The sequence below is a fragment of the Pelmatolapia mariae genome, linkage group LG7 (genome assembly GCF_036321145.2).
Source record: "Pelmatolapia mariae isolate MD_Pm_ZW linkage group LG7, Pm_UMD_F_2, whole genome shotgun sequence".
Taxonomy (NCBI): Eukaryota; Metazoa; Chordata; class Actinopteri; order Cichliformes; family Cichlidae; genus Pelmatolapia; species Pelmatolapia mariae.
Window position 1 is genome coordinate 18,888,144 of NC_086233.1, and position 17,166 is coordinate 18,905,309.

Sequence of the window (17,166 nt, forward strand, 5' to 3'; positions counted from 1 at the left end):
TACGCGATGGAAAAATAAACAAACAAAAAAAACTTCCTATTTATTTATTTATAGGGGCCAGGATCAGAAAGTCATTTCTTCTTTACGCATCGACACTTCTGCTATTATGTAAAGTAAAACCGTATCTTAAGGTCGCTATTGTGGATTATTATGCTCTCAGTTACTCCTGTACTTCTTTTGTTCAAGTGTGAAAGCCCCCACTTGCGAATTTGCAAGGTGACTATTTAAAGTAGTCGAAAACGGAAAGGTCTTCAGTCACGAAAACGCGCAAATGTTGAGTGCTGAGACGCACATGAACTGAATCTTTGTACGTTTCGTTTCAGTCGTACCAATAATTGATTTGTTTTAGCGGTAATTTAAAAGTCAGCTTAGTGTCACATAAATGAGAAGAAAAAACAAATTAACTGAAAGTTTGTGAGATTTTTGGGACTTTTTGCATATATATTAATCCATATATTTTCTGTCAATTGATGAATGGGCCTTTTGGATTGGAAGCAACAGGTCTATGCTGTTATTGATGAACCCCTCGAGCTGCATTGATTTAATGAAAGCGAGGCAATGATCACACACACACACACACACTCACACTCGCTGAGCCACAAGCAGGCGTTTAAAAAGATCTAATTGGTCACAGAAGTGTGCGTCTTGTTGCCTGAAACTCCGACGTGACACTGCAGTATGACTAATATCAGACCTCTTCAGTTCGTAATTGTGTGCTCAACAGGAGCTGATTAAGGACCATTACTTGTACCCATTAGGCCTATGTATGCGTGGGAGGGTATAAGGGCGAGATAGACAGACAGACACAGACAGACAGAGATCAATCTGTAGGACTCTCATATACGACAGCACAGCCTCTCATTTGAAGTGTTTCTGCCTCCACAGCCCATCTCTGTCCTGCTGCTGGCCACATGTTACAGATGTTTTTAGTTCTCATCGCAGAGCGGTTCTCTCAGTTTTTTTCACTGAAGGGTTTCCATCACTGTGATGTAGTTTTAGTGTCGTGCAGAACTGTAATAGCCATTTTAGTGCCGCATCCAACAACCCACACCGCCTTTTCCCTTCCACTGTGATCCTTTCAGCCACAAGCCAAAACTTGAGCTTAATGGAGCATCAGTGAAGCGTTGCAGTTTTTCACCCTTTCTGAAATCCTGCTAATCTCTCTCATGCCTTCCTTTTCATACCTTCCCATGCCCATCCATCAGAAAACAGTACTGTGAAGACAGCACTGAAATTCTCTTTCATTCATAGCGATCAAAGGAATTTTTGCACTTTCTCTCTTTGTGTTTTGCTCTGTCTTACAAAATGTTTATGAAATCTTATTTTAACCTTTGGTCTTTTCTTATAACAGGAAAGTTTGAGTTTGCTGGTGTTATAGTTTATCCTAAAAATGTATCTGATGAAATGATTATTGTGATATTGTGAAATGGGTTGTTTAAAAAAATGAAAGTAAAAATGAGGGGATTTGGTGGTTAGCAATGTTGCCACACAGCAAGGAGCTTGTTTTTGAACCTCCTGGTTCACTGGTTTTTTCTATGTGTTTTCTTTACCTGTGTGGGTTTCCCCTGGTGTTCTGGTTTTCTCTTTCAGTCCAAAAACATGCTTATTAAGTTAATTGGTGATTTTAAATTGGATGTATATGTGGATGTGAGAGTGTGTGGTGGTTGCCTTTCTTTCTGTGTTAGCCCTGTAATAGTTTGTGCTGTCCTCAGTTCTTCCCATCTTTCAGCCCGTGTCAGCTCAGCTAAGATCCAGCCCCCAGGGGACCACAGGCTACTTACATGAGAGATTCTTTTCCCCAAGGAATCTCTCCTAATCTCTCCTAATCCCAGCTAGTTTGGATTTAGCATAATTTGATGATGTATACAGCACTGCATCTGTTTCTCAGGAAAATGAGAAACAGATGCAGTGATTTATTGAGTTGTGCAAACATAGATGGAAATAAGGTAAATGAGATAAAACAGAGTTGGTAGAATTCTAACAAAAGTCAATATTTGGTTTGACCACCTTTAACTTCAGCACAGCCTCAACTCTCTTAGCCAAGCCTTCTTGTCATTTCTTTAAGTAGTCTTCAGAAATAGTTCTCCAGGCTTCTTGAAGGACATTCAAAGCTCTTTTATGGATATTGGCCACCTTTTGTTCCCTTCTCTGCCAATATGATCCCACACTGCTTCAATAATGTTGAGGCCAGGATCCGATGAGGCCAATTCTCAGCAGATCCTGGTGTGGTATGCTTTTACTGAACTGTGTTTGGGATTATCACCTCGCTGAAAAATGAAGCTATTGCAAACAATTTCCTTAAGAATGTCTTCTTGACAGCCGTCCTTGTACTGAGACCATTTCTGATAAGGTTTCATTGAATAGTAGATGGATAATTGGAAGGGCTAGATGCAACTCTCAGGTCTTTTGTCAGGTCTTTGCTGGATTTACCCTCCCTATTTCTTAATGACATGACTTTAAAATACTGTTCATTTGTTATAGGTACTTCATTAGACCTGCCACTTCTGATTTTATCCTCAGCTATCCTGGACTCGACTGTCCAGTTTCTTCAAACTTTGTTTCCTCAGATATATGCCAAGTGTTTAGCTAAAAGCTCTCTGGGAATCACCTTGTTGCTTCTGGTATGTGTAGTCACAATGCTTTTTCATCCCTTGAGTTTGATTCATTTTTAATGCTTGAATGATTCATAGGTCAGTGTTACAGTAAGTGGCTTAATAACAATAATAATAATAAAACAATCCTCTGAAAATGGTCAGGTGTAAGGACTGGACTTAAAATTAGTATTAGTGAAAAAACAGCAAGAAAAACTTTGAAAGACCTTCAGAAAGTCTGGTGAACCTTTGCTCAAGACAACCTTAAAGAAGTTGTAAGTCTCCCTCCTTCAAAGAGAAATATAAGAAAATAGGGGTGACTCTTTTGCACAGTACTATATTGACTCAAGCATCTCACCAGCTGGCACGAGTAATAAGCCAAGCTATACAGAAGCAACAGCACAGGCAGTCAGTTGTTGGCAACAGGGTCTTACATTTGAAGTGTCTTCTTTTTGGGAGTTTTCATGTTCTCATTGTGCCTGTGTTGGTTTTCTTTGGGAGTCACGACAGTTTGAAAAAATGTCACAGGCACTCAAACTAGATTGGACCTCCACATCAAAACCTGATGGATGGGCTGATGCTGTCACAGGGATGCAGGAGGATCAGTCTTTGACAGCTTTGAGAGTGCACAAATGCAGCTGTGTGGGGAGATGCAGTGATTTCTCATTTAGCATAAATATGAGCAGCAACAGGAGTAGGATGAGAGAAATTGAAAATGTTACTAAGGCATACCAGAATAAAAATGAATCTCCTCACACTCAAGATATTTTCTCAATAACCACAGTTAATTTGTAAAGGAGTCACTGATGAATATACATTTTCATCTTCATTATATCATTCTTAATAGCAAATACAAACGGGTGTGCACAATGTCTCGCACAACATGTGTAATCCTTCTGTGGGATGGTGCAAAAACAAATCTAATATTCATTTATGCATTCATTCCATTTCTGGATGTTGGATTTCTCATCATAAAACATGCTTTGGTCTGATATGGAAATCTAGCAATGCCACTGATAGATGTCACTGACACAGTGATATCTGCATAAACAGTTCCCATCTACTATATGACCTTTTTAATGATGATATCAGAGGAATAGAAAAAAAAAACTAGGCTGTGTTCTCTTCTCTTCTCTTCTCTTCTCTTCTCTTCTCTTCTCTTCTCTTCTCTTCTCTTCTCTTCTCTTCTCCTTTTAAAATATGAATGTTGTTATCTTGAATACAAAAAATATGCAAAAATATTTACCTTCGTCTCTTTTAACTTCACTCCTGGCTAAAATGATGCTCCACACTAGCAGCTGCTCTTTGGTTTCTTCAGTTGAAACTGCGTGGCCTACAGGAGTCCTGTCATGTAATTGGAAACTAAATCAGACACAGATAATTACCTAACTCTCCTCAGGCAGATAATTACAAAAACAGCATTATGAATATTCATGCTGTATTAAGGTCGTCGTTTTGAAAAACATCTTCGTATCTCTGTTAATGCTGCTGATTCTTGTGTGACTGTCTCTCTCCCTCTCTTACCTGTTAGGGTGCAGGTAGAGTTTTATGTGAACGAAAACACTTTCAAGGAGCGCCTGAAGCTTTTCTTCATCAAAAACCAAAGATCAAGTAAGTGGATGGTGCCGGCCACCATCTCATGTTCTTACGCTGAGTGCTGCTTAATTGAAAGGGCACATTAAAGGGCAACGCAACAAAAGCAAACCCAGAAAGCTGTGCATAATAAGACCTAGATGTATTAAGAAGGGGAAATAATGATTGAATATGTACATTTGCTCACTTCTAAAGAACAGCTTCAAATTTTCATGGTAGTTATATATTAGTGGAGTGAGACAGAATATCAATTAAAAATCCAGAAAAGACTCATTATATGAAGAATTGTGAATTGATTTGTATGTCACTGAGCGAAATAAGTATTTGATCCTCTACAACCCAGCCAGAATTATTCTGATTCCTGCAGATTGGCCGTGTGTCAATTGCAATCAATCAAAAAAATTAGCCAAGCAATTAGAGATGGTCCTGATCTCAACTCATTATGTGTATAAAGCACACCTGCCCACAGAATCTGTTTCATCCATTCCAACCGCTCCACCAGCATGGGCAAAACCAAAGATCTGCCAAAGGACATCAGGGATGAGATTGTAGACCTGCACAAGGCTGGAATGGGCTACAGTTGTTGGTGTGATTATTCAGAAATGGAAGAAATATAAAATGACCATCAGTCGCCTTCAGTCTGGAGCTCCATGCAAGATCTTGCCTCATAGGATGATTACGAGAAAGGTGGTGGATCACCCAAAACCACATGGGTGGAGCTTGTTAATGATGTTAAGGCAGTTGGGGCCACAGTCACCAAGAACTCTGCTGGTAACACATTACTACACTGTAAGGAATTGATATAGATTGATATGTTGCTGCACCTGCAATGTTCCCCTGCTCAATTGGGCACATGTACAGGCCCATCTTAAGTTTGCCAGTGAACATCTAAACCAGCGGTCCCCAACCCCTGGGTTTGGTGACGGGCCGCGAGAGTTGAGGCTCTGCTGTGGAATTTGTGGTTTTCGGGGGTTTTATCGTCAACTCGGTTTCCCTGGGTCTTTTCCCATGTTGTAGTTGTGTGTCTTATTTTGAATGAAATATTTAATAATAATATGATCCAAAGAACACAATCCCCACAGTCAAGCACAGAGGTGGAAACATTGTGCTTTGGGGCTGTTTGGGGCAATCCGATGATGGACACCTTCATCGGATTAATGGGGCAATGGACTGGGCAGTGTACCATGAAATCTCTTCTCTCAGCCAGAACACTGAAGATGGGTCATTAATGGGTCTTCCAGCATGACAGTGACTTAAAACAAACCACAGAGCCAACAAAGGAGTGATTAAAGAAGAAGCAAATTAAGGTCATGGAGTGGCTTAGCAAGTCTCCAAATCTCAGTCCTGGAGAAAATAAGTGGATGGAGCTGAACCTTTGAGTTGCCAAGCAGCAACCAAGAAACCTAAAGGATTTAGAGAGTTTCTGTAAAGAGGAGTGGGCTAAAATTCCTCCTGAGATGTGTGAAACCTGGTGACCAGCTACAAGAAACATATTGCCGCTGTGCTTTCCAACAAAAGTTTCTCCCCCAAGTATTAAGTTAGACTTTGCTTAAGAATCACTGACATGCAAATCAATGATATAGTTCATGTAATTTGTTTTTTCTGGATTTTTGGTTGATATTTTGTCTCTCTCCATTAAACTATAAAAATTATAAAAATATTTTAAAAATTAGAGACAAACTGACAAATTCAGCCCAGGATCAAATGATTATTTCCACCATTGTATGGGAACACCTGTGGAGAATCCCAGATGTTTTTTCCTTACCTGTCAGAGATTTACTCTGAAGAAATGACACTGTGTTAAATGCTTAAACACAGGAAAGCCTATGTACACACTGTCACGATAAATCTTATTTACAAATAAGATTTATTTATACAAATCTTATTTTCTTTTGCCTTCAGGCCTCAGGATTCGTGTGTTCAACTTTTCCCTGAAGCTGCTCACCTGTCTGCTGTACATCATCAGAGTGATGACAGACAACCCCGCTCAGAGCGCAGGCACCAGCCACAGCGCTGCACAGCAAAACGCTCCCAGTGGCAACAACAAATGGTTTGTTTAAAATAAAGACAAGTACTGAATATAAGGTTACTGGTTAAGGTTGCTCTGCATATTATATGTAGGAGGACTGTTCCACAGGTCGGGATCATAATATCTGTTTAGAAGCCCTGGAGTCTGCATAATCACAGCAACAGCAGCCTCCTTTGGTGTCCTTTAGATGACACAGCATGCTCAATGTGCGATACTATATATAGGATACAGTATCTATTGTACGCATCATAAGACCTAAATGTCACATACTATGATTTACTCATGAAAGTGGTCCCTTTCTCATTTTTTAAAAACCAAATTATTATGAATTGAATAAATATTATGTGTAAAACTGCCAATTCTAGAGCTACTACATGCAAACGAGTGCAGAAATCCCAGTTTAAATCTGTTCATCTAGAGTCGCCTCTCAGTGACTCTAGATAACTTTAGGCCAGTCAGTGGTGATCTGTAGAGGTAATGTCTCATTCCAGTGTCTGCCCTATCAACTTTTTGCTGTGCTTTATCTACCTGCTGTTGTGACCATGGGTAACTGGTAATCAGAGTTTGATTCCACAGATAGTCACCTCAGAACAAGAAGCTCCTGGGCTTGACTCCACCAGCAGTGTGGGGCCTTTCTGTGTGGATTTTGCATGTTCTCTTTGTGCTTGCGTGGTTTCTCCCAGAATTAGTTTGGCTTACTCCCACAGTCCAAACGTCAGGCATTTCAGTTTAATACTAATTCCAGTGATTCTAAATTGGCTGTAGGTGTGAGTATAAAAGCATCTGTGTCTCTTTGCATGAACCCTGCGACAGTTGAAATAAGCTTTGGCCGCCCCACACCTTAAATTGAATAAGTGGACGATAGGTTGTGGAATGGATAAACATTTTGTTATATGAGAAATATAACAAAGGGTCCACTTTGATGACTGAAGATATATAAGTCTTATAAGACCAATAGATAAAGCAAAGATTTGCTTATAGGACAGAACAGGAAGCCTTTTCTCTTTTCCATACAGTTATCTACGAGGATGTCAGGAGCTGCCCAGCTCCTTTGGGTGGTTAACTTGATTAATTGGCTTGTTGTGTGCTTTAATTCTTACACAAATCAAATGATCATTAATAAATAAATTTATATTTCATATTTAAGTTTTTAAAAATTTTAAAAAGTGTGAAAAGATCTAGCCTTTTATTTTAATTCAGCGTGAAGATTTGAGGAACTCATACTTTGCTTTAATAAACTGATGTGTCTACGATCTAGTTCAGTTGCAGAAATCCTCCCATGTTCATGTTTCATTTCCTGCTATTTTGCTGCCTTCCTCCCTTACCATCATCACTACTCCACAGTGTCGACTGTCAGTGGAACGGTTCAGTGCAGGACAGAGAAATTAACTGGTAAGCAGCAAAAGGTGTGATTTCTTTCAGCTCTTTGTTTGGTCTGATACCTCATTTCTTCTATTCACCTTATTAGTTATTCTGGCAGGCCATCGGTGTTTTCATTATCGGATGTTCCCTTTTTATCAACATTTATGTAAAGAGATCCCTGCCAGCTTGGTCTTCTGTTTATCTCACGTTGTCACTGATGGTATAGACACCAATCATGTACAATTTTTCTTTGATTTGGAGGGAATTTGTTGTTAAATGTAGTACAATTGTCACTGTTGTGTGCTCTCTCTGTCAGGGAGTTGATCTTCTGGGTGGATAGGAAGGTTCCTGTCTGGGCCATTCAAGTGAGTCACAAGAGAAGAAAGAGCACATAAAGCAGAACTTTCAATGACTTTCACTGAGTTGCATAAACTTGTGTGTGTGTTTGCCGGCCTCATTGGCACAGCTGGTACAGTTTGTACCTTGTGAGTGTCTGTGTGCGTGCATGTGTGTGTCATTGTGACAAATTGTCCTGGAAACATCTTCTGTAAGTGGAACTACCACAAAGCCATTTTGAGTACTCGGGCAGGTCTTTATCTGTCTGTCTGTCTGTCTCTCTGTATATCTGTCTCTCTGTCTGTCTGTCTGTGGACAGATTTCAACAGCATAGCGTCACAACCGTGCAAGATTCAAGATACTTTACAGGTGTGTAGTTGAAAATGATGGCCGATTTTTAAAGACGGGGGTTCTCCGACCCATGTGTACTCACACGATCAGGTAACAGTGTAGCAGTGACTACATGGGTCGTGGGTCGGAACATCAACATATTGACAGGTGTTGCAACTGGCGTGATCCCATCTCTGCTTTCAATTGTGCTGTTGACCAAATATTTGACTGTCTAATGCAAACCATAAATGTCTGATCATCATGTGAAAACATGGTGAGCGTCATTCTTAGAAGATTATTTGTGACAACGCTGTTGTAAATAATTAAGTATGTTTTATTTCCTGTTTTTGCACAGGTGATTGTGGCCATCATTAGTTTCCTGGAGACTATGTTACTAATGTATCTGAGTTACAAGGTAAGACAGAGTGTGCTAAAAAAAGCACTCTGGCTTCAAACATGATTAATGCATTCTGTACAATTAATCACTTACAATGTGCTAGATTGACAATCCATAAGTGGTGCAATTAGACCAAGTCATTTGTCAAGGCTACATTAAAGACAGACAGTAATTACAGGATATGGCTGAGGTGAAGGAATAAGTGGTTTTGCAGGGTGACAGACAACAATGAATCTCTGCAGTGACTCACTGTCTTTTGTGTGCTTACAGATGAAAGTGTTAAAAGTCTGTGCCTGTTTTTACTTTTAGGGGAACATTTGGGAGCAGATATTCCAGGTGTCCTTTCTTCTAGAGATGATCAACACAGTTCCCTTCATCATTACGGTAAAAGTTTTACCGTGACAACCCTGAAATGTGCCTTATTATGCAGAAGCACTCTATGAAAAATTAAGCACATCCTATGATTGTAGAATCACTTTTAGCAGCAATAACTTAATAGTTAGCAATCATTTTCTGTATGATTATATCACTCTCTCACATTGATGTGGAGGAATTGTAGCCCACTCGCTTCTGCAACATTGCCTCAGTTCACTGAGTTTTGCAGTTTATTTATGTACAGCTCTTTTAATTCAATTCAGTTCAATTCAATTTATTTATACAGCGCCAAATCACAACAACAGTCGTCTCAAGGCGCTTTATATTGTAAGGTAGACCCTACAATAATACATACAGAGAAAAACCCAACAATCATATGACCCCCTATGAGCAAGCACTTTGGCAAAAGTGGGAAGGAAAAACTCCCTTTTAACAGGAAGAAACCTCTGGCAGAAGCAGGCTCAGGTTTTGGTTAGACTGGAACAACGGAACACCCTATTTCTTTTATTTTTCAGCTTCTTTGTTATAGATTTGATGCTGTGCTTGAGCTCATTGTCCTGTTAAACATGTGGTCTCTGGAATTATTGCTATACAGAGGAGTTTGTGGTTGATTCTAAGACTGCAAGGTCCCCAGCACCTGTTGCTGCAAAATAAACAAATCGTCACCCCTCCACTGTGACGATTTGATAGTTGGTATAAGGTGTTATGCTATGTCCACTTCTGGGAAGATTGGTCACTATCTTGAATGTTTTCCACTTTTGAAGAATCACTCTCATTGTATGAAGGATTGTATGCATTGTATAAATGATGGACGTAATACTCCCTCCCAGATTGATGGGCAGCAACAGTTGCTTCTCAAAGATGGTTGCTGAGTTCTTTCATCCTCTGTATTGTGTTAACGCACACTGAATGCTCTAGACCAGCAAACTGCAAAAACTTCTGCTCCTGTATTACCCTCATTAGGTGTACTCACACATAATGATGGTCTCTTAATCAGGTGCATTTGATTATCAGCACCTGGCTGCTACTTAACCTCTTAGGTCCGATTGGTAGGGTATACTCAATTTTTTACACACTTTTCTGCTTAGGCTTGCTTTGCTAAATAAATAATGACATGATGTAATATGTCATGTTTTTGTTACTCCAAATGTATTTATCTGTTCTTAAGATAATGTTTTTTTTATTATATTAAGATAGATAGAATCTAAAGATGGTGTACTTTCTAATGGATGGCACCTTGATTTGTGGTGGCCAGATGGCCAGAAAAAAAAATCATTTCAAGCTCAGCAGAATTGTCTTTTTAAATAAGTCTTGGCCTTGCTACTCTAAAAGATAAAACAAGTTTCATTAAGGACTAGTTTGTTTGTGCCAAACTACATCAATGTGCAGGACAAGTGTGCATCTACCTGTCACAAGAGGGTCATGACAGTTTTAAGTCTGTAAACATTCAAATCATTTCCCTTGCCTGAGCTGTAATTAATGCTGCATGCTTGCTTTGATTAGCTCTTATATGAAAATGCTCAACCACAACAAGTACTAGAGAGGTAACACTGACATTTTGTGCAGACATAGAAGACATAGAAGACATGGACATCTATGTCCATGTAGAAGATGGACTTCTATGTCCATCTTCTACATGGACATAGAAGATAGAACTACAAACATTATAGCTGACTAAGACAGTGCAGAGTATTCCTCTTTAATTATTCTGGGTATAAAAACGTTACACAGTAACACTTAAAAGTTTTAATTTTCACAGGTAGCACAGTTAAGCTGCAGACATATGCCCCACTGTTGTGAGGTTTTTATTGTTTGAGAAAACTGTGAAATGAAGTGTTTTCTACCTCTCCTCAGATTTTCTGGCCCTCAATAAGGAACATTTTCATTCCTGTGTTTCTCAACTGCTGGCTGGCCAAATGTGCTTTGGAGAATATGATCGTAAGTCAAAGCAGTTAACTGAATTTTGTCTATAATGACTAGTTTTCAACAGCTTATTGATTTTCTTCAGATGTTTTAACTGCACTGATTTATAGAGGCCTTCGTACTCCCCGACATCCACACTGTAACAACAAAAAATCCTTCTTTGGTTCTGCTCTGTTTGTGCTGCACACAGGAGGGAGCTCATTAGGGATTATTTTCAGTGCTGTGTGCATTTTATCATGTTGCTCTGCAGACTGCAGTGGGGAGCATACAAGAGTAGAAGCATCTGCAACCACTAAACTAATTCACAATTAAGTTGAACAGGGGTACACGCAGTGTTACTGATTTTAAGCATTTGCATCCTTGGGAGACACGGTGGTCCAGTGGTAGTACTCACTGTCACCTCACAGCAGGGAGGAGCTTGGTTCAAATCCAGACGGGTCCTTTTGCATGCCCTCACTGTGTCTGCTTGGGTTTGCTCCAGGTATTCCAGCTTCTTCCCACAATCCAAAAAACATGCATGGGGTTTGATTAATTAGAGATCCTAAATTGACTCTAGATGTGACCTATTATCTGTCTCTGTGCATTAACCCTACAACAGATTCACAACCTGTTCGGGGTGTACCCTCATCCTGTGACAGCTGTGATAGGCTTCAGCCTCCCCCTATAACTCTGAATTTGATAAGCAGAAGAAAATGAATGGGTTTGTAACTATAACTGCCGCATGTTGTTTATGGTGTAGAACGATGTCCATCGAGCGATCCAGAGGACCAACTCAGCCATGTTTAACCAGGTCCTCATTCTGATCTGCACCCTGCTCTGCCTCGTCTTCACTGGGTGAGCCTGCTTCTGCAGGGACTGTCAGCTGTTTGTAAAACCATTCTGTTCAGAGTGGTGACATATTTTGTTTCTCTGTCTGTGTTTGCTAAAATGTGAATCCAGATCATTCCAAATATTATGGGAGCATAACTTTGACAGTGCTGTTTAGTTCACTGCAGGGTAGTTAAACTCATAGACAGTACGTAAAATGAGATGTAACCATGATTATGTGAGCTGTTTATAAATTGTTGTTTTGAAGCCTGGAGCTGAGCATTTTCACCATCAGCGTCTTGGTTTTTGGAAACCAGAGGTGACAAGCAATGGTTGGCTCTGACTGAGAAATCGAGCGACTCTGTACGCTCGTGTGGTAGCGACCTGCCAATCACAAGGCAGGCAGACTCCAAAATATACCCTGCTTTATTTAACTCGGAATGGGGCCATAAATTTAAAAATGAAAATCATGTTATACAGAAGATTCAAAACCAGTGATTGAGATCATAAACATATTAAGAAATTTTTACTGAGGTCAAAAATCAAGGGTCAACACAGTCATTTTCTTAGTCACAGTCTGACTTCTTTACAGAAATGAAGAAGTTGCCGCTGTAGTTAGGAATCATGCAGTTTACAGGTACTAACGCCTAGTTTCTGCTTACTGTTCGACCTCACAAATAGCTGTGCGTGAGTGTGAGGGACCAAGCAGCCAAGGCATAGAGGACACAGGAAAAAATGTTTCTTTATTTTAACCCTCAAAAAGGTTCAAAGCACAAAATTCAAAAACATAATTAGCGGGCCCATAAAAGAGGTCAACTAAATATAACTCTACAAAAAGTAATTTCCAGAAACCTAAACAAACAGACACAACTTAACTCATAAACTGACCTAATTACAAAGACACATGAGGGTGCTTTTATAGTGGTTTGGCCAAACTATTTACACACAATAGGGGGAAAAGAAAAACACACACTAATACTAACTAAGCACAGAATAACAGAAGTAAACCTAAAACACCCCTGTTCCTGATAAGCACATGGTTGGTCCTTCTGAGCAGGCATTTTGTTCTCAGGTAACTCAAAGAAAGAGAAACATAATTAATATAACAGAAAAGATTTTTAGAAAAACCACACAATGCTATAACGCGCGTGCCTCATAACATCAGTGTTAGGTTTAAATTAAATGCAAACCAAACTAATAAAGTAAACAAATGGACTGATTTATCCATGTGTGACTGATGCCATCACAGTGAGAAAAGTGACGTCACAGCTCCTGGCATCCACCGTGCTTTGGTGTTATTTCAGCTTACTGTATACTCTTGCTTTTTGTAACCTGGTAAATGTGACACCGTTGCCGCAGCCGAGTACAAAACAAGCGTACAAGATCACATTTCAGTGATATAGCCGTACAGGAACTTAGACAGATTATACAGTGGAGGTTGATGCAACAGCTTTAAAAGATGAGAATTTACAGTGAAAACTTTGAAAAGCACTCACCAGCTTTGTGCTTTGATTTCTTCTACTCTATACTACTGGTTAAAGTATAATTGTAACGCTGAAGAGTGATCCAAACCATTTTTGCTAGCTGAAAAATGCTCAAAATGAATTAAAATATCAGTTATGAAGTCAAAATGGCAAACAAAAGCTTAATGTTTCTTTTTTATTAATATTTAAACAAACGTATTAGTTGTTAATACCGCATATTTATTTATCTATTCCTTGTGGCCTCTATGTCCAGGTTCATAACCAACCTACATGCTGTAGCTGTATATGCTGACTTTGTATTTGTTTGTATACATAGTCTGTGCAATCTGTTTGACACAGCACGTGTGGGATTCAGCACCTGGAACGAGCAGGCAAAAACCTCTCCCTCTTCACTTCGTTCTACTTCTGCATTGTCACCTTCTCCACTGTGGGCTTCGGAGATGTGACTCCCCGCATATGGCCTTCCCAGTTACTGGTAGTCATCATGATCTGCGTGGCCCTGGTGGTGCTGCCTCTTCAGGTACGAAGATACTAAAATTATCTTTGGATCCGTTTACATTTCCTCGTGTGACCTTTGCATCACTTGCTGCTTGTCAGTTTGAAGAGCTGATCTACCTGTGGATGGAGAGACAGAAGTCTGGGGGGAATTACAGCCGCCACAGAGCACAGACAGAGAAACATGTTGTGCTGTGTGTCAGCGCACTCAAAATAGACCTGCTCATGGATTTTCTCAATGAATTCTACGCTCATCCACGACTGCAGGTAACGACCGTTACATACACATGCTCGAGGTTTACTTACAAGTGATAATGACTGACATGGTGTGTCTCCATTTACATAGAAATTCCTCTTTTGAGATACTGATGTGGTTCTTACATAATCTTCAAGGATTACTATGTGGTGATCCTGTGCCCAACTGAAATGGACCTCCAGGTGCGAAGGGTGCTGCAGATCCCTCTGTGGTCTCAAAGAGTCATCTATCTGCAAGGGTCTGTCCTCAAAGATCAGGATCTGCTTAGAGCCAAGTAAGTTACAGTTCCTATAACTAGATTATACTTTAACTGTGACTTTTTCCAATATATAATCCTGTGGAAAAAAAAGAGACTCTTCACAGGACTGTTTGCAGTCCTGTTAGAAACTAATCACACCCTTCCTGTTTCCAATAGGAATTAAGAGGGTAAGTAACACTTAGCCCTGCTAATCAAATGTACTTGATTAACTGATCATCAGCAAGTTAGAACACCTCTACAAAATTTTGGCAGTTTGCTAATCTTAACACAATTAAAACAATGTAACAGTCTCAGGAGTCACACTGTGCAATTCTCAGAGAAACTGGACCCCAGAGCTACATCTCAGACTTTACAGGCTTCAGCTAGTATGTTAAATGTAAAGGTTTATGACAGTACAATGAGAAAAAAACTGAACAAGTCTGGCTTGTTTGGAAGGGAGAAAGCGACATGACAGCACAGCACAGCCGGTTTGCCAAGTTGCATCTGAACCACACGACTTCTGAAACAATGCCCTTTGCACAGATGAGACCAAATGTGAGGCCATCTGTCCAACAGCTAAAACTTGGGCTCAAACTGGGTCGTGCAACAGGACGAAGATCTCAAGACAAATCTACAATCTTGTTTATTATTTCCTTGCGCCTGGTACAGTTTCTTTTGGTGTTATGGTTTCGTGCCCCTCTTGTTTTCCCACACTGTCAGTTTATTGTCTCCTTAGTCCTGGTCTTTTATTTAGGGAACCTCTTGTCTCTTGTGTTTTGTATTCAATTCTGCTTCCCCTCTTTCATTATCTGTAATTAGTTTCAGCTGTTTTCCCACCTGTTGCCTGTTTCCTTGTTATCCTGTGTTTGTATATAAAGTCTCAGTCTCCCTTTTGTCCTTTGTTGTATTTCTCCTAGTTCCATATTTCCCTTGAATACTAGAAGTTTTGGTTTCCTTGTTTTTGACTTGCATTGTTTTGTACTTGGTGTAAGTTTAGCATTAAAGCTGCTTTTAAGTTTACCTATTGTCTTCCAAGTCTTGCATTTTGCGTCCATCTTCTGCCTGCTACACAGCTGTCTCTGACACAAATGCCAACAAACATCAATGAAATGAAGGAAAGTTGCAAACTAGACGAGCTTCTGCATAACATTGACTAGGGACGTGGTAAAAGTTTGGCTGGAACACTGTCCAGCATTTACTGAAATGCGCCATGTTGGTGCTCATTTTGTGGGAAACTAAAAATTGCTTTATTATATAAAATTTTACAATCATTGTGTAAACTTGAGATGAGCTGTTGAAGCCCATATTATTAGTTAATGCAGTCCTTAGAAACCCACTATAAGTGGTCAAGTGTAAGTGTAAACATAGTCATAATAAAATACTGTTTTATTGTGTTTGCTTCACTGTGTTTGGCAAGGGAGAAGACATTTTGAGAAGAGGTCAGAGTAATGTGAGAATTTTATTTCTAAATACTTTTGGGCCCAACTGAATTTATTTGTGCTTGACTTCAAAAGAATGCTACTAGAATGAAAATGAACAAATGGAAATACAGCTTGGATCAAATGCGTAGTTAAGATGTTAAGATAAATGTCAAACTTGCCATTACAAAGAATAACATAGATATTGAAAGAGAAAGTTGAAAAATGAAATGGTTTCAAGACTGACCCTTTTTGAAATTGTCTTTTTTCTCAGTCTGTGCATGTTGCAAATAGCTCTGTGTGTTGTTTTTTTCAGTTTGTTTGTCTTTCTTGGTTTCCTGTTGATTGGTTATGTTAAAAATATGATAATATACCAGTGTCATATTCATAAAGACAGTTTTATGGATTCCTTTAATCATCTGACATCTGCACCTCATTTATTTCCAATTAAATCATCTACAGTGGCTCCTAAAAGTTCATATTTCACATTCTGGGAAAGGTACTGATAATTCTTGCAAACTGTCAGTAGGATTTAAAAGACTATTGTCCTACCAATCCTTAATATTACCCTGATATTCTCTTCTTCTTTTCTTAGTAAATAGGCTTGTCAGAGCTATTGTTTGGCCTCATACTCAGACAACACTGTAATTATTCATTCAAGCTATACTCATTCCTTTTGAAAGTGAACCGATAGAGGGACTGCTCTTCTGAAGAAAGGCAACATAATCTGTCTCACATTCTTCTGATACTTTGGAGTTGTGAAAGATTTATGAGGGAGACTATGGAACATTGTAACAATGATGAAAGGCATAAAAACTTGTTGTCAATCTGTATGTCAAGTCAGGTTTATTTTTGTAGCCATAATGACATCTATGACTCAGTTGAATTTTATTTATATCGTACCTCTCATACAAGTCCAATTTGACAAATATCCAGTATGCAGAGCTGCAGCCAAGCTTAAGCGATAAATCCAGGAATTTTGTACAGCGCATTACAGTTAGTTTGCATATTTGTGGTAATCGTATACAGTCTTGATTCATGTGTGGCTGTTTGAAAAACTTCACAGGGATTCTTTCAGTGAAGTTGTGACAAAGGTGACAAAGACAAAGGTGTTCAATAGACAGAACCACACCAGGAACAGCCCAGATATAAAGTGGGGGAAATAATTATCTAGTGCTTTTGCTTAATTTGTAAGTTTGCTTACCTCAAAAAAAGTCTCTGATTTTTATGGTAGTTTCATTTGAATTTTAATAGAGAGAATATCAACCAAAATCCAGAAAAAATACATTACATAGAAGCTAGAAACTGATTTGCATATGACTGAGTGAAATAAGTATTTGATCCTCAAGCAAAACATAACTTAGTACTTGGTACCCTTGTTTGCAACAGCGACAGCGAGAAGATGTTTCTTGTAGTTGCAGACATCTCAGGAGGGATTTTGTTCCGCTCCTCCTTCCAGAAACTCTCTCCTTTATGTTTGTTGGCTGCTGCTTGGCAACTCAAAGATTTTGAAGTGCATGGCTCCTCAATGC

At 39.3% G+C, this 17,166-nt stretch overlaps 1 protein-coding gene across 1 annotated transcript in view; it reads left to right on the plus strand.

Annotated features, from left to right (window-relative positions):
- The window catches only part of kcnt1a (potassium sodium-activated channel subfamily T member 1a), a 39,433-nt gene that overhangs the window by 6,685 nt on the left and 15,582 nt on the right, over nucleotides 1-17,166 (plus strand). Inside the window, exons 3-13 of the mRNA XM_063480603.1 lie at nucleotides 4,123-4,202; nucleotides 6,087-6,234; nucleotides 7,558-7,605; nucleotides 7,892-7,940; nucleotides 8,597-8,656; nucleotides 8,948-9,022; nucleotides 10,868-10,951; nucleotides 11,676-11,770; nucleotides 13,567-13,747; nucleotides 13,825-13,989; nucleotides 14,116-14,252. Coding sequence (XP_063336673.1) covers nucleotides 4,123-4,202; nucleotides 6,087-6,234; nucleotides 7,558-7,605; nucleotides 7,892-7,940; nucleotides 8,597-8,656; nucleotides 8,948-9,022; nucleotides 10,868-10,951; nucleotides 11,676-11,770; nucleotides 13,567-13,747; nucleotides 13,825-13,989; nucleotides 14,116-14,252 — 1,122 coding nt within the window. The remainder of the gene's footprint in view (nucleotides 1-4,122; nucleotides 4,203-6,086; nucleotides 6,235-7,557; nucleotides 7,606-7,891; nucleotides 7,941-8,596; nucleotides 8,657-8,947; nucleotides 9,023-10,867; nucleotides 10,952-11,675; nucleotides 11,771-13,566; nucleotides 13,748-13,824; nucleotides 13,990-14,115; nucleotides 14,253-17,166) is intronic.